Source organism: Lissotriton vulgaris, chromosome 5, assembly GCF_964263255.1.
Source record: "Lissotriton vulgaris chromosome 5, aLisVul1.2, whole genome shotgun sequence".
Taxonomy (NCBI): Eukaryota; Metazoa; Chordata; class Amphibia; order Caudata; family Salamandridae; genus Lissotriton; species Lissotriton vulgaris.
In genome coordinates, this window is record NC_141693.1 from 514,140,558 (window position 1) to 514,162,647 (window position 22,090).

Consider the following 22,090-nt stretch of genomic DNA (forward strand, 5'->3'; position numbering starts at 1 on the left):
AAATGTGTGTGGTGTAGACCATGTAGCTGCTTTACAAATGTTAGCTAGAGGAATGTTGCCTAAAAAGGAAATAGTAGCCCCTATCTTGCATGTAGAATGTGCTCTGGGGGTATGGACAAAGTTATTTTGGCTTTTGCATAGCATATTTGAATGCATTTCACCAGCCATCTTGAAATGCCTGATTTGGGGATGGGATTGCCTTTGAGAGGTGGTGTAAATGCTACAAAAAGCTGTTTGGTTTTGCGAAAATCTTTGGTCCTTTCATGTAATATAATAAAGCTCTTCTAACGTCTAGCGTGTGTAAAGCTCTTTCTGCCACTGAATCAGGTTGAGGAAAAAACACAGGTAACAACTGATTGGTTAATATGGAAAGCGGAAACCACTTTGGGAAGGAAGTTTGGACGGGTGCGAAGAACAGCTCTTTCTCTGTGGAGCTGAAAGAAAGGTTCTTCCAGGGTTAAAGCCTGTATCTTACCAACTCTTCTAAATGAAGTGATAGCAATGAGGAAAGCAACTTTCCATGACAGAAACTGTAGAGGACATTTATTTAAGGGTTCAAAGGGTGGACCGATAACTCTTGTAAAGACAATATTAAGATTCCACACTGGTGCGGGTGGAACTCTTGGTGGTATAACTCATTTCAAACCTTCCATGAAAGCTTTGATTACTGGACTCTTGAAAAGAGATGCATGTTGTCTGTTTTGCAAATATGCAGCTACTGCTGCAAGGTGTAAATGAACAGATGTGTAAGCCCACCTTGTTTGCTGTAAATGCAACAGGTAACACATAATATTTTGTAAAGGAGTGTCTAGAGGTTTGATCTTGTTGTTATTACAATAGATAACAAATCTTTTCCACTTTGCTGCATAGCAAGCTCTGGTAGTAGGCTTTCTTGCTTCTTTTAAAATAGTCATACATTGTGGTGGTAGATTTAAATAACCAAACTCTATGACTTCAGGAGCCAAATAGCTAGGTTGAGCGCCTTGGGATTTTGATGTCTGAATGCTCTGATTAAGGAGACTGGAGGTGAGATGTAGTTTTTGATGTGGAACCACTGACTGTTCCAACAGGGTGGTGGACAAAGATTGACGAGCCCATGTGGGTGCTACTAGGATCAGTGTGAGTGATGTTTGCCTGAGATTCCGAACTAGGAATGGATGTAGTGGGCGAGACGGCAAAGCATAGGCAATTATCCCTGACCAACTCATCCATAGGGCTTTGCCTTTAGATAGAGGGTGTGGGAAACTGGATGCAAAGTTTGGGCATTTTGCATTGTTTACTGTGGCGAACAGATCTATTTGTGGAAATCCCCATTGTTGGAAGTAGGGAAGAAGAACTTGGGGATGAAGCTCCCACTCTTGAACTTGCTGCCTTTGTCTGCTGAGGAGGTCGCCAATTTGGTTGTTTACTCCGGGAAGATGTTCCGCCAGGAGATAAATCTTGTCGTGAATTGCCCAGTTCCAAACGTTTTGTTACAGGCATGACAGTTGAACAGGTTGTATGTTCCTCCTTGTTTTTGTACATAATACATTACTTTCATGTTGTCTGTGCGGACTAGGACAACTTTGCCTATAAGGTGAATTTGAAAAGCTTTGAGTGGTAGGACACTGCCAGAAGTTCTAGGTGGTTGATGTGGAGACTTTTGTGATTGTCGCTCCACAGACCCTGGATTGTGTATTGTTGGAGTTGGGCACCCCAACCAGTGAGAAGTGCTTCTACGATTAGCACAGTCTGTGGAATAGGGTCTATGAAAAGCTGCCCTTTTGATACGTTTTGTGGGTTCAGTCACTGCAGAGAGCGATGAGTGTGGCTGCTTACAAAGACTATATCAGTTAATTGACTCTGTGATTAATTCCACTGACTCGCTAGACATTCTTGTAGGGGACGCATACGAAGCCTTGCATGAGGTACTATTGCGATGCAAGATGCCATCATTCCCAGCAGTTGCATGAAAACTTTGGCTGGTAATGTTTGATTGGGTTGAAACTGTAGTACCAAAGCCTGAATCTTGTGAATTCTGGCTGCATTGGGAGAGGTTAGTGTTGATAGTAGCTACTAGATGTGACTGCATCCATGCAGGACACAGGTGAGACTTGTGTGCATTGATGGTGAAGCCCAATTGATGAAGTAAGTGTGTTGCAGACAGCTTTGGTAAGAGCTGGTTTTGATAAACCATTTGTCTAAGTAGGGAAAGACATGAATACACTGCCTTCTGAGATGAGCGGCTACTACTTCCAGACATTTGGTGAATACTCTGGGAGCAGAGGTGACTCCAAAGGGAAGTACTTTGAACTGGTAATGCTTGCCTGCTATCACAAATCTGAGGCATTTGCGATGAGCTGGATGAATTGGAATGTGAAAGTATGTGTCTTTTAAGGCTAGAGTAGACATCAAATCGCCTTGCAGTAAAAGAGGAAGTACCTGTTGAAGGGTAACCATGTGAAAGTGTTCTGAGAGTATGTATTGGTTCAACTCTCTGGGATCTAGAATAGGTCTTCTAGAGCCGTCCTTTTTGGGAATGAGAAAGTAGAGAGAATTGGCCCCTGACCCTCGGTACTGAAGTGTAACTGGTTCTGTAGCTCCTTTCAGTAACAGGGATTGTACCACTAGTTCCAGCAATATCAGGTGGTCTGTTGACAATTTGTGAAAGTGAGGTGGAATATTTGGAGGATTGCTGGTAAGCTCCAGGCAATAACCATGTTGGATAATTCCAAGCACTCATTTTTCAGTTGTTATAGATTCCCAAATGGCGAGAAAGTGATGAAGTCTTCCTCCGACAGGTGTGGAATAATCGGAGGGAACCGTGAGGAAATCACTGCTTATTAGGGGAAAGGGGAGTTATGGGCTGTGGTGTTTTTACCCCTAACTTTGGAACTGTTTCCCCTATAACCTTCTCTGAAACATCTTCTTGGAGAAGAGGATTCATTTATACCCTTGTAGGAGGAAGTGCTTTGATCTGAGGCTGTTGACTTAGACCCTCCCCGGTAAAAGGAGCGCCGAAAGGAACCTCTGTTTGAAGGAGAATGAAGTGCTACTATAGATTTGGCAGCTTCTTGTCCATGTCCTGCGATTTCGCCTTAAGAAATTTGGAGGGAGTTTCCTTGGTTTTAGGGCTGCCTCAGCCTGGAATCAGCTTTCCATGGATCTCCGCAGCAGCCAGGACCCCAAGCTTTTCAGGAAAAGACTGAAGACGTTTCTTTTTATCTAGTAGTCATTTCCACCTCTCCCCACTTGGTTTGCACCGGGTCACTCATTGAGTAGCTGTGCGCGCTATAACGTACTGAAACATAAACTTCAGTGTCCTTTTTCGAGCACTTGATCAACTTCGGGGCTGAAAAGATGTTACTTATCAAAAGGTGTATTTAAAATGAATTGTTGGACTTCAGGTTTAAACCCGGAAATCCGTAACCAGGCATGCCTTCCGAATAAGATGCTAGTATTTCACTCCCTAGCTGCAGTGTCAGCAGCATCTAGAGCAACACTTATGGAAGAGTTGGAAATTAATTTCCTTTCCTGGACTGAGGGCCATATGTATCATGCAAATTCGCAATCGCAAAGGCCGAAATTCGCAGAATATCGCCCTTTGTGAATGCGAATTTGCTAAAGGGAATGTATGAAGCAAAACTGGTGCAAAATAAGGAATCGCAAAATTTGTGATTCCTTATTTTGCAATTGCATTTAAGGTATCGCCAATTTTGAGATTCCTTAAATGCAATGTATGTAGCAAAACAAATTAGCAAAATGCCCTTAAGGAATCGCAAATTACCACCAACGTCTAGTTGGTGGTAAGTTGCGAATTCCTTGAAAAATGCAAATTTTTGCATTTTTCAAAGTGTCATGTAAAGCACATACATGCCCTTAGGGCATGTATGTGCACCACATGTGCACCCATGCATATTTCAGCGGTGCAACAGGGTGTTCTTTAACACCCCTGCACCCTTGGTTCAATCTGAGATTAGCAAATTGCGAATCGCAAATTGAGAATAACTTCCCATTCATTCTTTTGGGCCTCCTGGACCATAGAAATAAATGGGAAAGTATTCCTTAATTGCGATTCACAATTTTCTAATCGCAATTAAGGCATTCGAAGGAATCGCAAACAAATTTCGATTTTGTACATATATATACCCATTTGCGATTCTCAAATAGCGATTTCTTAAAAATCGCTATTTGAGAATCGCATATGGGTATCTTGATACATATGGCCCTAAGTCTTGAGCTTTGGCTTTATGCTCCTCTGGGAGATATTATAGTAATTGCTCCTTTCCTCCCACTGCGCCCTACCGTATCTGGCTAGAAGGCGCTGCGCATTAACTATGCGCAAGTGATTTGCCGCTTGCGCAGCTTTACCTTTGCCAGAAGCATCAAAGAGTTTTGATTATTTATCTGGGGGAGGAGCATCCCCCGAAGATTGAGAATTAGCTTGCTTGCGAACAATAGATACTACCAAAGTATCAAGTGTTACTGGCCTTTAATAAATACTGGATCTACTGGGGAAGGTTTATATTTCTTGTCTACTCCAGTAGTGAGGATTCGTGCATGTATAGGGTGTTTAAAAGTTTTGTCTGCGTGCTCATCATACCTTTTTAGCATAGGGAGTGTCTCCCTCGACCTGTGTGTGGATCCTTAAGTCTCAAATAAAAAATCCTCCTCTAAGGATTCTTTGTGGTGCTCCACCCCATGGTATTGTGCAGCCCAGGCAATGAGAGAAATTGTCATCAGGTGGAGATGGCTTGGCAGGGTAAAGATCAGGATCATTATCCATCTGGGGGTCAATCGTATAATTCGTCCATGGATCCACTGGTAAGTGTGGCTCCCTCATCAGTATCATCCCGGCCATGGTGAGATAATGGAGAGTGATGAGGTGTGATGTGTAAAGGATGTAGAGTTGGGGAGGAGGGAGGAGGAGGAGGTGATGGTAGTGAACAGAAAGGGTTAGTACCAACATTTTTCTTTTTCAAAGGGATTCTATAATGACAGTCATCATCAGGAAGCTTGTACTTGGATGGCGTTTTAGCGTGATTATGTCCTGTGTCAGGATTAATATAGAGTTTATTTTGCTTGGGATCTGGTTTGGACGGAACAATGTTTATTTTTGGTTCCAGAGGGGCTGAAGAGAGTGCTTTGGTTTTCGGCACTGAAGGTTTCGGAGCCGAGATGGAATGACCTTTCGGCACAGAAGATTTTGGCTCCGAAGGTTGTTTGCTGCTTTTCGGTGTCAAAGGTTTCGGCTCCGAACCGACTTTGTGCTTGGAACCGGAAGGTTTCGGTTCCAAAATGGATTTGGGCCAACTCAGTCCCGAACCGGAAGGTTTAACAGTATGTTTTGGTGCCAAGCCAGGAGGCGGAGCGTCAGAAACCTCGTCTCGGTGCCCACCTTGGCCAGAAGGCGGAGGCGGTGCCGAAGCCTTAAGTTTTTTAGGGATGGGTTGAAGGGGAAAAGGGTCTTCTGTACTCACCTCACCCTGTCCCTGCCACACATTGTCAACATCAACGTCTATCTCCAACTCTGATTCAGAGTCAGACAAGTCAAAGGCCTGTTCTTCCTCAGCCACTGTGGGCTCAGGGTCATGTTGCTTGGAGTCTTCATCGAAGATATCCGGCGTGTCATCTATATCCTGGCGCTGCATCTCCCAACGATCATTGAGAGTTTTCTTTGATAGAAACGAATTGCATGCGTTGCAGTCTTGTTCTCTGAGATCTGGAGACAAGCACAAGTTACACACCTTGTGCAAGTCGGTATGCCGGTAGTGGGCATGGTACCGGGGGCAGAATTTGAATGGAGTCCGGTCCACTGACGAAGAGCCGGACCGCCCAAAAAACTTTCCGATCATAAATGGAGATTTTGTTGACTGAATAGAAACACAGAGAAGTGGGAAATGCTTTTGAAACTATACCATCGAGGGTAGAGTGGATTGTGCTTCACGCTGGACCAGAGGAACGATTCTGAACCGGAGCACAGCAATATACGTCCGAATCCGATGGTGGAAATAAACAATCTAACCATAGAGTTGAGGACCATGCGCTCTATCACCGAAAGGAGGAGTCACCTTACCACATGATTGGAAAGACTTCTTCGAAGACAAAAATAACTTGTAAACATCCAGACCCAACACTAGATAGCAGGAGTATGCAGAGCATATGTATCTACAGTACACATGACTCGAGCAGTAAAGATATTTATTGTTAGTCTGGAAACTATACTAGATTTACAAACCTTTACTAAGGTAGATAATTGATTTGAGCCAGTTGTAATGTGCTGTGGGTGACTTTAAGCTTAACGGGAATGGATCAATAAAACTATGCTTAATAATATAAACAAAGGCAAAATTAGAATGCATCTGGGGCCATATTACACATTGTGCCCCTAGGTCGCACAGGTGTGGGCTCTGGCTTTGTTCACCCCCGGGGCACAATGGTATTACAGAAGGGGACGCAGACACTTGTGCATCCACTTCTGTAATACTGCAAGTGCTGGTGCAAATGTAGTGCAAGTGCTATCTTTGGAGGGCATTCTCTCATTTGCGTGGGGGTATGCCCCTCGTGCAAATGAGGGAATGCCATATTACCAATGTGGGGGCAGAGGCAACCGTGCCTTTAGGAGGCGCACTAAAAGTGCGCCACAAAAAAGTGGCAAACTTTCATTGTGCCTTCTAGAGGTAGCCCTCTGGAGAGGAGAAAGTGGGTCCTATGGACTGAACACTGCAGGTGGGTGCCATCACTCACCACACCCACATGCAAAGGGATCTCCCTCCTCTTTTGAATGTGCAGCCACCGACACTGTGAAACAAGGAGCGCTTTAAAGCAGCCACTCTGTATTTCACTGTATTCGCTGAGCCTAGGGCAGCACGATTTCCCAGGTGCACCTGTTTTAAGGTGTGCTGTGGAGCAAACAGTGAAAGAGCAGCTTTATGTAATGCAGCCCCGGATGAACCGAGCTAAAGCAGCAATGCACAAAGCCAAAATCACATAAGTCTTGCTCAGAAAATTTGAAGAGTTCGCAATGAGAACCAATGATTATACCCAGGCCACCTTTTGTGTCAAAATTCAATTAATTCAAATTTGCAGATGAGATGCAGGGAACACCAAACTTGTCCAAATTCCAATCTACTGGTTTTGGTGGGTACTTTTCAGAAATGTGTAGAATTTTATTCGTATTATTTTTGCAAAAGGTTGATGCTTTCAAACAAGTTAATCTAAAAATTCATATATCAATCACCTACAGAAGATATGGAAAGAATTTCGTAACAACTGGATTACGGTGTCTTACATGTATTGAATATTTCTACCATCTGATACTGTGTTATAATTCGAAAGATTACATTTAAGTCTTCGAAGTCCAAACATTAATGTCCGAAGTTCAAAATATTTAGCCAATGTTCTCAAAAGGTGTTCTAATAAAGCCTGGAGTTCACCTGGGCCTTGCTCGGTAGGTAGGATTATGCCACTCTAAAAGCTCACATGGTTTCTAAATCAGGACAGACTTATCATGTTAGGCCACTAATATTGTTCACCCACGGCTTCCTCATTGAGTATCTTGAGTACAGCACACATGACATCACAGTGGGGACGTGTGGCTTCTATTTAAGTGATGAAAACAAAGTGAAATTCAGAACTATTGTTCCCTTATAAGAAGAGGCACTTGGGTTCAAGCATATTTTATTTGTAAAGTTTGTATAGCGCAAACATGACCCTAGAGGGTATCAGAACACTTCACATTATAGGGTAGGTAGGATACAGTTGTAAGAAAAGACATTTGTTACATATATGGGAATAGCATGGTAAAGCTGGAGTTCACGGTTGCACAACAATGTAATGATCAATATTCAGCACGATGAAGAGCTGTGAACCTTTTCTCTTTCACTGTCAAAACAAAAGTCCCTGTACTATGCATGCATAGACACGGCACTAGTAGAGAGCTACGTTCTGACACAAAATCAGAAAATTCTGGGCCGTTCCAAATAAACAGTGGTCTGGGCTGCCAAATTCATGCCATCCATGATCCAGAGCACTGTAATACTCCCAGAAAGTAATCACTAAATGTAACTCACGCTTACTTTGCCAAGGCCTTTGTCTGGAATATGGAACATAATGTGCGCAAACCTTCCGAAAACCTCACTACAGCTACAAACTCAGGCAACCAGATTAAAGATAGGAATCAAAGTTCAGGGGTGATGGAAAACCCTCCATTTCGGAAGGAGTCATTTAGTCTGGATGCAAATACACTGCAGCGATTCTTCCAGAAATCGGTGGACGGTCTATTACTGTCCAACTCATAATCAGTCCCTAACTTAAAAAGGCACAGAACATAACGGGGTACAGCACCCTCAAGCGACAGAAAAATTATATGATAATTTAAGTTAAAAAATACAATCCCATTTTAAATTATACTCACTTGTCACATGGCTCGCAGTGTGTGCAGCGAGAAATAGCATTACAAAAATAGCCTTCAATGCACTGGCACTTGGTGTTTTCTTCTGCAGTACAATTTTGGTGGGTCTCTAAGCCTAAAAGTACAGTAAACAAAATATTAAACTGATGAACTACTTCCAAATGATTGTGTTTAAAAGAAAACACAAACAGTACACATAGGACTTTACATTATCACGCCTAGACACACCCCTTTATATATTTCTTGCAGTTCTGCTAGAGTTCCTGCAGATACAAGCCACTGAAACCGATGACAAAAGCAGTAAGTGAACTTTGAAATATGTTTGAGTGCATTCTGAAAGCAAACGTAATGGGCTTGGAAAAAGGCTGCACTATATTGAGCCCACTATAGACAACGGTCTCACGGCGCCAGCATGATCGCAAGAGGGCGCCAGATTACAACAAACTGTCCCAATATTGACTATATATTCAAAGGGTGGGAATGTCCAAATTGCAGACTGTAATTTATAAATCTGGGGCTCCGAAAATCCTTGCACTAGATTTAACTTGCACAAAATAATTGAATTAATTGCTATATGTTGGAAAAGACAGACACAAGCCTGTGCTCCTTGAGCCTGAAAAAGAAATGAGTTACTGTCTCTATTTGTTTGTTGCCACTATATGTACTAGATAGAAAGACGAGGTCCTTTTGTGTCACTATCTATTTATTAATTTTTTTTAAGTTTTATTTGGCGCAAACTCAACCCGAAGGTATTGGAGCGCTTTACATGAGCACGAGTAACGTTGCACAAGGATATGCATTCTCCTTGAGGAAGTTGGAGGCTGCAGTGCCCTTTGACGCCAGCTACATATCACTCCTGAACATATAGGATGCACACTGGGGCTCGCAAAAAGTTTTATGGCAAGAAATAGAATTTTTGTGCACAAAGGTGCATTTTATTTTTAGAGGACTGGAATACATTTCGGTGAAGTCAACCTTCATTATATTGTGTAGTTGGTTGCAGAGTGCTCGGAAACTGCTTACTTCAAAGAATCGGTGCGCCCAGAAACAAAAATTGATTTAAATAGAAAAAATAGAACATTGATTTCCCCTCCTACAAAACCTCATCTCGATGCTATGAAGGCGACAATTTTTCAACACCAGAAAAGCTAGGTATCATTCCAACCTGCTCACTTATTTGTCGCGGAGCATGTATTTCTCGTTCAAAGCAGAATTTATGATGAAAGAGGAGACTGGCAGCTGAGGAGGGAGGAGTGTGGATAGGGCCAAATGTCTCCTCAAGTGTTTTTGAAAGTGGAGTGTTATTAGAGGCAAATGATAGCGGACACTGACCTGCTCAGATTATGGTGCAGGCCGGTAAGGCAAAGCCTAACACTCAAACGGCCAGACAGGAACGTTTCCAGATGCGGGGCCTCACGAGGCTAAAGAAATGCCAGTGAAAATGGAAAGGCGGGGCCGACATCGGCCCGCCGCACTTATGGCGGGGCGCACCTGCCCCCACTCGCCCCCGGGTTCCATTGATGACCCAGAAGTGATTGAGTCACTTCCGGGCCTCAAAGGGAACAAAAGCCAGGCCGGTTAGATTCAGCTTGGCATCCGAGGGGTTAAAAGGCCGTGCAGCGCGGGAGTCGGCCTCTTTCACTCCTGCGCACCACGGTCTGCCCCTTCCAGCCTCTAGGAGGCTGTAATTAATTGTCTGGTTTTTAGGTTTCGCCTCGTCGAAAGCTGCGCACTGTGCAGCTTTTTGGCACAGGCAAAATCTAATGTTACAACAGTGTGGCCTTCGTGCCGCCTCTCTCTTCCATTGGCTAGCTCCATTAATGGAGGCTAGCCATTGGAAGAGAGAACTGTCCGTCATTTCCCGAGGCGATTGGTGGGCGTTCCGCCGATTCTTTTCCTCTCCGCAACGTCATGAAGACGTGGCCACTGTGGGCGTGTACTTTTTTTTTTCCCCCCCGATGTTTGTGTTCATTGTTCGTCTTGCTCTCTGTCCCGCTGGCTGTTTCCTGACCCCCCTCCCGCTGTACGTGTGTACGCCCACCCCCCTCCCTCTGTCCGTGTGCCCGCCCGCCCCCTCCTGCTGTCCGTGTGCCCGTTAACCCGCCCCCCTCCCGCTGTCCGTGACACCGTTCACCCGCCCCCTCCCGCTTTCCGTTTGCCTGCCCGTCCCCCCTCGCGCTGTCCGTGAGACCGTTCACCCGCCCCCCTCCCGCTGTACTCTGTGAGGAGAGCCACTCGTCTTTACCTCATGATAAAGGCCTTATTTCATCCATTGCGGGAAAAATCAAGGACTTCAAATTATATGAATACAAATATTCAATACGCTTAAGTTGACCACTTGGTCAATACTTACACAAACCGCCAATAAACTCAGCCTAATGTCTGATCCCCGTTATTGATCTTTTAATGGACGGCATTTGCCCCCAATTCCAGTACTTTCGGGTCGTATGAAAGCCAATCTCAGGACAGAATTTATCCTGGAAGTCATCTGAGGTTGGACGGGAGTGCTGATACGTAAACTACCCCAGGATTGGACTGTTGGTAAAAACTCAACCAATCCTAATGCGCAGTGCAGACCTCGGCAATGCTTATTGGCTGTAGAGTTCCTGTAATCCTCAATGGTAAAGAAACACTGCCGAGCTGCCATGCTGGAAGCTGGATATAGCTGCTGAGTTGCTGAAGTGAGTTTGCGTCGAAGGCGACCGGGCAAGTAAAGTTCCAGTAGGTAACGCTACTGCAAGACTGAGTGTGGGTCTGAGGAGGCAGGTCGTACCGCGGTGGAGGCGTGGCAGTTCGGTACATATCTGAATGGTTTAGATTTGCGGCGATGACGAATGGGTCACTGCGGGCTTGGGGCTGGCGTGCCCGGTGGATGATCAAAGAGGAAGGATTTGCAAGTCTGTAATACCACGGATTAGAATAATGATTAATTCACTGGAAATGCTATCACATGAACTCGGCTTGACAACACGATCCCAGACAGTACCATCTTGGGACACAGATCAGAGACAATAACTGTGGTGTTCTACCCTAGTGACACCTTGGGAAATAACATATGTGAGCGGGTTTTAAGAAACTTAACTGAACAATATAATACAACGTGCAACCTGTAAGGAAGTGTTGTCAGTTAATAACCGGAATATCGCTTTCGAAACCTGCACTTCTAAGGACTGTTCTGATGTAATAAAAGTTGATATAATTCTTTTCCATGGCGAAAAAAAGGTTTTCCTTATTAGAACAATTTCTGTAGTGGAAGCGCTACTGGCACAGTTGATGCTTTCAGGAAATGGACACTAATGTTTCGTGGAGCTTCGTAACTAAACAGACCAGTAGGATTAGGAAGGGGTGAACACTGAGCAGCTATAACATAATCCGTGTACACACAGATATTACTGTGCTTCTTTTCTTCTAATCTATTTAAGAATGAGCTCTCCAGCACAGTGTTTCTTTGGCTGACGAGGACTCATTTAAGGGGAGTTCAATACTGCTCGGTGAAGAGGCTGTGAGGAGTCGCCTTGGATCTGTCCAGTGCCACCTTACTGTCATGGTTAATTTGAAGAAGCTGGAAATCGAGCAGAAATGGATGGTATACAATAGACCGTTGAATCTGCCAAACTTTGGAAGTGAAAACCTAATCTAGATGACAATCGGGTAAGAGTGTCACTGATAGCTTTGGCTCAGCTCAATGCAGTAAGGTCACACCATAGTAACTGAGACATCTTAAGTGTATCGAGCAACACCTCCCTAGGCACAGTTAGTACGTCAGTGCTTTATCAATTTTCATGTTGACGAGAGAGTATCAATGCACGGAAGACTACTATAAAGACAGAGGATATAAGCCTGAATCAGTCACAGCCCTAAGCAACACGCACCCAACGAGGGCCAATGGCAATGAGGCGGGGTGGTACGTGACTGTGACAGATCGGATTGGCTAAAAGATGTATCTGTCACTGTTGGATCAGCTTATCCACGTAGGATGGACCAGCTGTTTACCTCTCAGAGCTGCACGCGCAAGACTCCTCTTAGAAGACATTTGAAATCGGATTAGTCAATTGCGGAAGCCCTTAAAAAGCCATAGGAAGAGAATGTAAATTGGGTAAGCATGAATAATCCCTAACAAGTGGTATACTACCACTTAAATCTGTAGGGTTTAAGTGTTACTCACGTTTCTGGGCTTAGGTGGAGTCGCTGACTGACACAGGGAGCAGCAGCACTGTTCGGCATACATAGCATGTTTGTCTTTTAAAGACACAGGATACTCCATGTGGTATGTTCCAATGGCAGTCCCACCTGCAGCAGCTGCCTATATTTTTGGGTGGAGGAGGTTTGCCCAGTGCTATACCTCGAGTAAGGTGGTGGTGATGCCTTGAGGGTTCACCCTCAGTGGCAGTGTGGTAGACCTGTGTTCCATCATGGGTGGTTGGGAGACTGTCTACTAGTCTGCCCAAGCGTGTCTGTAAATGGAGGCAGACACAAGCATTGCACCACACAGTCTGTCAACTTCCAGTAGTGTGACTGCTCCAGAGTGTGTGTGTGTGACTGCTCCAGTGTGTATGTGTGTATGTGACTGCTCCAGAGTGTGTGTGTGTGTTTGTGTGTGACTGCTCAAGTGTGTGTGTGTATGTGACTGCTCCAGTGTGTGTGTGTATGACTGCTCCAGTGTGTGTGTATGTGACTGCTCCAGAGTGTGTGTGTGTGACTGCTCCAGTGTGTGTGTGTGTGTGTATGTGACTGCTCCAGAGTGTGTGTGTGTTTGTGTGTGACTGCTCAAGTGTGTGTGTGTGTGTGTGACTGCTCCAGAGTGTGTGTGTGACTGCCCCAATGTGTGAGTGTATGTGACTGCTCCAGTGTGTGTGTGTGTGACTGCTCCAGAGTGTGTGTGTGACTGCTCCAGTGTGTGTGTGTATGTGACTGCTCCAGTGTGTGTGTGTATGACTGCTCCAGTGTGTGTGTGTGTGTGTGTGTATGTGACTGCTCCAGTGTGTGTGTGTGTGTGTGACTGCTCCAGAGTGTGTGTGTGTGTGTGTGACTGCTTGTGTGTGTGTGTGTGTGTGTGACTGCTCCAGTGTGTGTATGTGTGTGTATGTGACTGCTCCAGAGTGTGTGCGTGTGTGACTGCTCCAGTGTGTGTATGTGTATGTATGTGACTGCACCAGAGTGTGTGCATGTGTGACTGCTCCAGTGTGTGTGTATGTGACTGCTCCAGAGTGTGTGTGTATGTGACTGCTCCAGAGTGTGTGCGTGTGTGACTGCTCCAGTGTGTGTATGTGTGTGTGTGTATGTAACTGCTCCAGAGTGAGTGCGTGTGTGACTGCTCCAATGTGTGTGTATGTGACTGCTCCAGAGTGTGTGCGTGTGTAACTGCTCCAGTGTGTGTGTCCATGTGACTGCTCCAGAGTGTGTGTGTGTGTGTGTGACTGCTCCAGGGTGTGTGTGTATGTGACTGCTCCAGGGTGTGTGTGTGTATGTGACCGCTCCAGAGTGTGTGTGTATGTGACTGCTCCAGAGTGTGTGTGTGTGTGTGTATGTGACTGCTCCAGTGTGTGTGTGTGTGTATGTGACTGCTCCAGAGTGTGTGTGTGTGACTGCTTCAGTGTGTATGTGTGTGACTGCTCCAGTGGGTGTGTGTATGTGACTGCACTGGGTGTGTGTGTGTGGGGCTCTGTGTGTGTGTGTGTTGGGCTCTAGGTGTGTGTGTGTGTGGGGCTCTGGGTGTGTGGGGCTGTGGGTGTGTGTGGCTGGGTCTGGGTGTGTGTGGCTGGCTCTGGGTGTGTGTGGCTGGCTCTGGGTGTGTGTGGCTGGCTCTGGGTGCGAGTGGCTCGCTCTGGGTGTGTGTGTGTGGCTCTGGGTGTGTGTGTGTGGTAGTAATTGCTGTCTGCGGAGCTCGTCCGTAGGGTACAATAGGTCTCACATTTTCGAGAGATTAAGCTATTGGCAATGTAAATGGCAATGCCATTTATTTATCTGTTTTCAAAACCAACACATAAATACAAATGTTGTCATTTACAATGCCAATAGCTCTAACTTTTCCAAAGGCGAAACCATTGCATTGTAAATGCTTGTTCTTTCAGGTAGCAGAGGGGACCTCACACGGAGATCGGCGTGGCAGGAGGGCTCTCACGGGGCACGACAGAGCGCTATTTGGAATTGTCTGGCAGACTGGATGTCGTTGAGCGCGTTTTCCTGTGTGGGGCAGAGGAGAACATCGGAGCGGAGTTTCGTCCACCGGCCGCCAGTTTTACAGTGTGGGTACCTGTGTGACCCTATGGGAAGCGGTTCCTCCGGCTACACCTGATGCTGCTCTGAGTTAAGTATTGCTGCCCCCACCGCAGGGTTGGGATAGGCTGCACATATCAGCCCCCTTTGTTAAAAAACAGAAGGAAAGTCCTGTTAGCCTGTGTAACATAGATTGCAGCGGGCGTATGTTGCGGGCGGCCGACCTCACCTGCAAGATGCATAGATGAGGCTGGGGTACAAGGTTCGAATTTGGCAGGGGGTCGAACAAGCTTCATGATCGTACAAATGAATATGCCCCTGTATAATGCAACTGGTGGTCATGTACAGCGCTGCGGTACCTTTCGGTCTAATTCCTACAATGTTAAACTGGACAAATAAATATGTACGGCCTCATTAGCATATTTCTAGAGTGGGCCCGTGCAGTTACAAAAGAGGCACAATGAGGGGGAGACTGCTCTGATATAGGAGCGATCAACAATGGTACTCAGAATGGCAACTCGTGCACAAGACTTCATTGTCGGGAAATGGTAGAGCTCATGATGTGCATGTATAGGGTCCTGGGTTCAATCCCCGGCATCGCCACAGCACTGTTTTTTTTATGATTCTGAAAATGAGGGCGATACGTGTAGCCCTAGGCAATATTTATGTTATTAACTGCAATTGCAGGCAATACTTAAGAAACATAGTTCTGCCAGACGTAAGAAATTATTTCACATGCCCCAAGTGACCGCAGAAGCAGGCGTAGCACAGAGACGAAGAAGCACCTTTTGAGGTCTTCGCGACTGGGCTGTTGTGGAGACGGGGTGTGGCGCACCTAGTAGGGCGGGCGCCTTAGGGCCGGAGGTCCTAGGTTCGAGCCTCAGAGTAGGCGTGCTGTGGAAGTCACTTTGCCTATTAAAACTCTTGCCCCTAAAATTTGTTAATGTGCTTCACGGCGTTTACCGTGCGGCAGTGTTTCCAATCAAATATGGTAAGTCACTAATCTGTTGTACCAGAGATTCATATAGTATTACAGGATGACAGATTTCAGACAGCTAGTGAGCCGCCTCATGTCCGAGGCGGAATGTAAACACATGCAGATTTCCCCACAGACAATTTACAGTAGTAATTAATGGTTGCGCAGCAGAAAACCAAAGAAGGGGCTCGAATATTTCATTTTGAAGGCAAATCACACCAAGGTGAGCCTAGTAATGCATGCAATTCGGGAAAGCAGTAGGTGTAAGAGACTCTTCTCTCATCTTCTATTAGGGGGGAGTTCAAAACACAGTGTGCTACTGATGCGGAGAGTGCTCTATATGGGAGCTGCTTTCCACTTAAACTTGAGAACTACCCAGAGTCCTCTGCTTGGTTTGGCGGCATATTTATGCAGTACTGTATTAACGGGGTCGTCTACACTTAAACTGGGTGTACACTTAGGTAGGGACAGAGCAATACCTCTCTGAGGAGGGTGAAACACATGTCAGGGGTTGCTTCCGATCATGTCATGTTGGCTTGGATGGTATTTACCGGAAGCCAAAGTGGTAATGGGGTGCTGGGAGCGGTAAAAAGCTCTTGGGCCATTTTTCAGCCCGGCACGGATAGCACTGTGCTAATCCTATGCTTAAAGATGCTGCACTGTAACAATGAATGCACTGTCACTGCACTTCACACTGTGTATCGTCCTTGAGGAGTCATGAAGGCGCTATTGTATATACTCTGGACCACAGGTCTATTATTTCAATAAGGGTCACACCACCGGGCACCCTATCTGTAACATTAATTCAAATACTTTGCATGTGACACAGACTGATGCTAGGTTAAACACTTGAAGTTGCAAGCTTTATGGGACTGCGTCTGGTGCTAATCCTAGCAAGGTGACATGTGACGGCAATGTAATACGGGCATGTGTGCGGCAGCTTTCGTCAGGAAGCCAGAAACACTAATCGTTTGTGTTTGTCTTTTCCTTTTTTGTGTGGCCTGGTCCATGGCGGATATCTGGGAAGTGCTCCACACCGCAACAACTGCAACAGGTGGACAGCCAAAGGGACGCATACGTCGGATACAGGGATGGTAAGCAACGACGTCAAGTGTAATGGGCGATCGATCAAGGACTCATGAGGTGCCAAAACTGGGTTGATTATCTATTGGTGTGCTAACCCTAGATTTAGCTGGCCACAGTAATGTAGCGGGATGTTGCTTCACATAAGATGCCAGTATGTTCCTTATCAGGAAAAAAAAATTCTACAGTAACGGCGCCTGTGCTCGCAGGGCCACCGTGATCGTCACAGTATATTCGTAGGGTAACAATTGGTAGGGACAACATTAAGTGATGTGGCAATGCACAGGGGGGTGCCTTGCCAGCCAGGCCAAACTCAGGAGTAATAGGCCCAGGGGTGGGGAATTCATATCGCCCGACGCCCAGGACATATTGTTTGCTGACAGGGACAACAAGTAATTATGTTTTTATTGTCCGTCGGACAAGTAGGCTCCACTTCCTGCAGCAGAAACCTTTCCCAGAAAAGAACTTGCAAAATCCTTCTAACCTGCTTCCAAATGCGTGCTGCGTTTATTGGCGTAACTTTCTACGATTTAATAATCCTTTGATTCACTGACAATACCCAGAAGTGCTTCCCTCCTTTCTGCTTACAGCGCAAGGCACGCACGGACATCTCTTTGAACGTTGCGGGGCAGGCCTGCCATATGCCTTTGGAAAAGGAAAAAAAAACCTCTCTGCTTACACGGTTTCATTCAGAGTGCAGTATGAAACTCACAACTGCACGCTGAAAGCATTTAGGCCAGTCACCGTTGCTTGTAAGCAGAATGCACAAGTACTTCATCTCACAATAATCCTGTGTTTCCAAGTCTCTGCACTCCCCAAAACCTGCCTCGTGGCCCCATCATTCAGAGGTCATTGCCCTTGTGCCTTTGGTGTAAAGCACACGGCCTTTCACCACCAGCTGCCGAGATCACGGCTGCTCCCCAACACTGTGGCTATTACTGTGATCGGAGCTATTATCAGATCATTCTCAGCCCACAAGGTAAGAGGCCGCAAAAGCGTAGTAACATATAAATGAAAATTTGCATTTGTAAAGTTGAATTTTCTGTAAACTATGACGGGCAACAAAATATTGTGCCCAGCCCCACATCAAAAAAGTGTTGTCAAAATCCACTTTTTGATGTAGGGCCTTGCACAATATTCTAACATTAAGTTTATGGAAAATTCATCTTTACAAATGCAACTTAAGCATTTATATTTATATTTTTAACACGCTGTTGCTGCCTCTCTTACCTAGTGGACTGAACTGTGATAAAATACCACTCTAACCCTATTTGTGCGTGTGTTTGTGACCAAGGGTGCATTATTTTATAGGATTTTGACAACACTTTTTAATGTTTTAGTGAATTGAAAGCTCGTGCGGTTCTAAAGCTAAATCTACTGATTAAGGGCCCCCCACCAATAAAACCTGGGGCATAGTGAACCCCTCCCTATAGCAGCTACAACAGAGGTGAGTTTTTTATGGGCCTCTCATCTACAACTTGGCAGATAAGAGATGATTAACTAAAAGAAAATAGAAGATGGGTTGCTAGAAAAGGGAGAGATGGATGGAAGAGGGGCAAAGGATAGATGAGTGGGTGAATGTATGGGTGGATGAAAGGATGGATGGACGAGTGGATAAAAGGATGAATGGATGGTTGGGTGGATGGATGGATGGATCGATCAGTGGATAAAATGATGGCAGAGTAAATAAAAGTTGGAATGGATAAAAGGATTTCTAGTAATATAAAATCTGAAAGGATGGGTGTATAGCAAAGTAAATGAAAATCTGAGAGGATGGATGTATGGCAAAGTAAATTAAAATCTGAGAGGATGGATGAATAAATGAATGGCAAAAGGAATAATTGATGGTTGAAAGGCGTTATTGTTTGAAGGGTAAGTCAAATGATGGATGCATGGGTGGATGGATGCGTGCATAGATAGTGGCTGGGTGCGTGCATAGATAGTGGATGGGTGAACAGATGGGTAGATGTATGGAATGGCTGATGGATTGAATGGGAAGAAAGAATGAATGAATGATAGAATGAATGACTGAATGTAAAGGTGAAATGGTGGACATGAGCAGACAGATGCTTGGATGGAAGTGACAAAGGAGTTTTAAGGAGGTATGAGCTCACTTACATCACTTACTTGGTGCTGTCAGAGCATTGGTCAAAGTGGGGGGTATTTTAACTTTCTGGCTACTCCCTTGAATAAAACCATCAAAGGGCTGTTCCTTTTACTTAGTATCAGAGTATGACTAAATCACACACCATAATCTCCTTTTTTTAATAAGAACCCCATCTTCGCATCCCTCAGCACGTAGAGGATACTACCTGTCAAAATGGAATAAGCTGTGCAAGCATGGGCTGTTCATACCTTGATTTGTGCACTATACTGAAGATGCTAGGAACAATGGTAATGCAAGGCTCAACTATGTCTTACATGTGATCCACATGGTACCTGAGCTACACTGCATATTATCTTTACAGTGACCTGTGCAGGACATGAGCTGTAAAATAGGTATGAACAGTGCTGTGCATCATTCATGTAAGGGTAAGGGATAGTGCATGAGGGAATTGTTAAATAGAAGGTGTAAAGTGTATGAGCTGCACTACAGAGGATACAAGTTGTTCTAGAGATGAGGTGTGTCATGCCCGTGGGTTGTGCAGGAGCTATGCAGAACATTAGCTGTGTGGAGTTTGAGCTTTACTTTGCATGAAGTCTGCATGGTATGACTTGGAGAGGCAACTAAGTAAATTGCTGTGGAAGGCATGACCTTTCTTCTTAACATCTTCAATGACAAGTCCGTGCCTGCTGTAACCATAGTACCTTAATTTTTTTCAATAGCCTGTCTTCGGGGTTTTCTAACGGATGCATTTTTCTTGCTGGCTTCCTCAAATCCCCCCATCGACTCTGAAACAAATTGGTAGTTTCTCAGGGAAATAATATAGTGACAAATTTGCATTTGCTTGCTAGATGTATGGTCGCCCACAGTTTATTCGGCTTGTCGGGATGCTAATGTTTAAAACAAAGTTGTGTAACATGTTCATGGGTCAATTGCATTAAAGTTAGGTCGAGCAGAGAATTCAAGTCAGATATATTCAAACACAGTCAGCAGGAATCTCAGCTTGCATTACTGACAGGGGATCCAATAAAAGCAAGTGTGCATTGTCTGCAACATTTACAAGTTGTGGCTATGTGTATAGCTTCCAGAAGACTCCTTTATAATGTGCAAGTGTATAAAGAAGAATGGAAGCAATATTGGAGATTTTATTTTGAAAACGGACAATGTACCCCAAACAATGTGCTCCTTGAAAAAGGGATGAAGAGAGCAAAATATTTGCAACTTAAAAATGGTTGTAATGTGCAGAAAGCTACAATGTAGAGTTTGAAAACATTAACTACCATTGCACTAAGGAATCATTTAATACATCAGCTTTGGTGCATGTCAATATTTTAAAAACGAAATAAAGGCAAATCAACGTAAAACTACTTTAAAAAAAAATGAGGGGGCTACTTCCAAGGGACTACTTTGTCAAACAACGTACTTTGCCCTTCTAAAGTATATGTTTTGCTGGTATATACCCTATGTCCATCTGCCTACCCTGACATTTCCAATGCTGTATTGGGTGTTTTGATTGGCACTGTGGTTCCTGAGATTACCCGCCTCATAGGTTTGGGTTCTCTCTCTTTATTATATTAGTATGGAAGTAAATACATGAAAAAAGTTCCATTGGGACAATAGAACACCAAACGCGGATTGCAGTTTTGTGGATATGTTCTTATATTTCCCATGTTAGGGATCGTTGTCTCTAATAATATAGTAAAATGAGCCCTGGCATAATCAGAAAGGCTGCTATTCAAGCTCTTACATGAGAATGCGGTCATACATTGAAACTTCATTGTTTGGTACCAAATGGGACAAGTTGATTTTTTTACAGGACAAGAAGATTTCTTAAACATTTTGTCCTTTGGACAAGAAGATATTTTATAAAATTCCACACCCCTGTAGGCCTATGCAACACTTCAGCAGCCCTTGTTGGGAGGCTAGGCTCTGCCTTTACGGTGGCCCAAGCTCCCAGTTGCCATTTTAGTAGGCACAGCGCATTTCGGGATTCCCATAGTAAGGGGCTAGACATACGATCACGGGTAGCTTTTTCAGACGCACTGACAGTGGGTGGCAGCGTCGGGAGCTTGAATGAGCAGGTACACCTGGACGCCTGGGTAGAAACGGGAGTCGACATGTCCATACTCGGGGTACACCTTGGCGCGGGCATTTCAGATCTCCGGAAGTAGGGAAGCGAGTCTGTGAGGCCACATTGTGCCCATGAAAGCAAATACCTAGTAACAACAGTAGTGAGGTTTGCTAACCGTAGACTGTAGCCCGGGGAGGCATCTGGGGGGAGTCCTGCTTCTTGAAAGATGGCGTCCGTTGGTACACGTCTGGGGTTGAAACCATTGCAGAGAATTCTTTCTTGCCTATGTAAGGAAGTATAGGGACAAGATAGGATCTTGCAAGGAGTTGGTAGGGCCCGAAAGTTGGACTAAACATATGGTGGCTAGGTGTGAGAAGTGAAGGTTAGGATATGATCTTTCAGTGTAGGAGAGCAGGGGGGCCAGATAGTCGGTCAACTACGTTGGCCTGTGGCGGTAAAGTCATGATTGGTTAGCAGTTAATTTAAGGTACTTAGGGGGGCGGCGCCATTCTCGAATGGGGTCGCCCAAAGGGAGAGACAAGTGGTCTCTCGTAGAACTCCAGGGGCAGGTACAGCCTGTTGGGTACATGGGTGCGGGGGAGACAGTCACGCTTTCTCTAGGCTCTTTGGCCACCCCGCACGTGCACAATGACACCAGTAAACGGCGCAGAGATGCAAGGGCCCCCTTTAATGGAGTTAATGGAGCGTACGGGGTAACCAGGTGACAAAAGTACCCTCACGGTAAGCGGGCCCTCTGCGCACGCACACTTCGACAGAAGGGCGTGGTTTAATACGGCGTACGGGGGTAACCGGAGAGGGGATGTGCCCCCACGGTAAACGGGCCTCCCTGAGCACGCGCACACTCGGACAGGAGGGCGTGGTTAAATCGGGCGTTCGGGGGTAACCGGGGAGGGGATGTGCCCCCACGGTAAACGGGCCCTCCTGCGCACGCGCACTCCGACAGGAGGGCGTGGGTAAATAGGGCATTCTGGGGTAACCGGGGAGGGGATGTGCCCCCACGGTAAACGGCCCTCCTGCGCATGCGCACTCCTTCAGGAGGGCGTGGTTTAGTGATAAGGATCTGACACCAGTTATGGACCTTGCCGCGGGCCCAAATAGTGCGCAGAAAATTAACTACTGTAATATGCATTGATATATTAGTTTTGGATAGGAAATACCTTGTACTAGAAATATGTTAGGGTTAGCCACCTGAATACCTGTATATATCAATTTTAACATTTTCTGCGT

At 45.3% G+C, this 22,090-nt stretch overlaps 1 protein-coding gene across 1 annotated transcript in view; it reads right to left on the minus strand.

Moving 5' to 3' along the window:
* The window catches only part of FAS (Fas cell surface death receptor), a 258,748-nt gene that overhangs the window by 131,056 nt on the left and 105,602 nt on the right, over window positions 1-22,090 (minus strand). Inside the window, exon 4 of the mRNA XM_086921941.1 lies at window positions 8,396-8,507. Coding sequence (XP_086778067.1) covers window positions 8,396-8,507 — 112 coding nt within the window. The remainder of the gene's footprint in view (window positions 1-8,395; window positions 8,508-22,090) is intronic.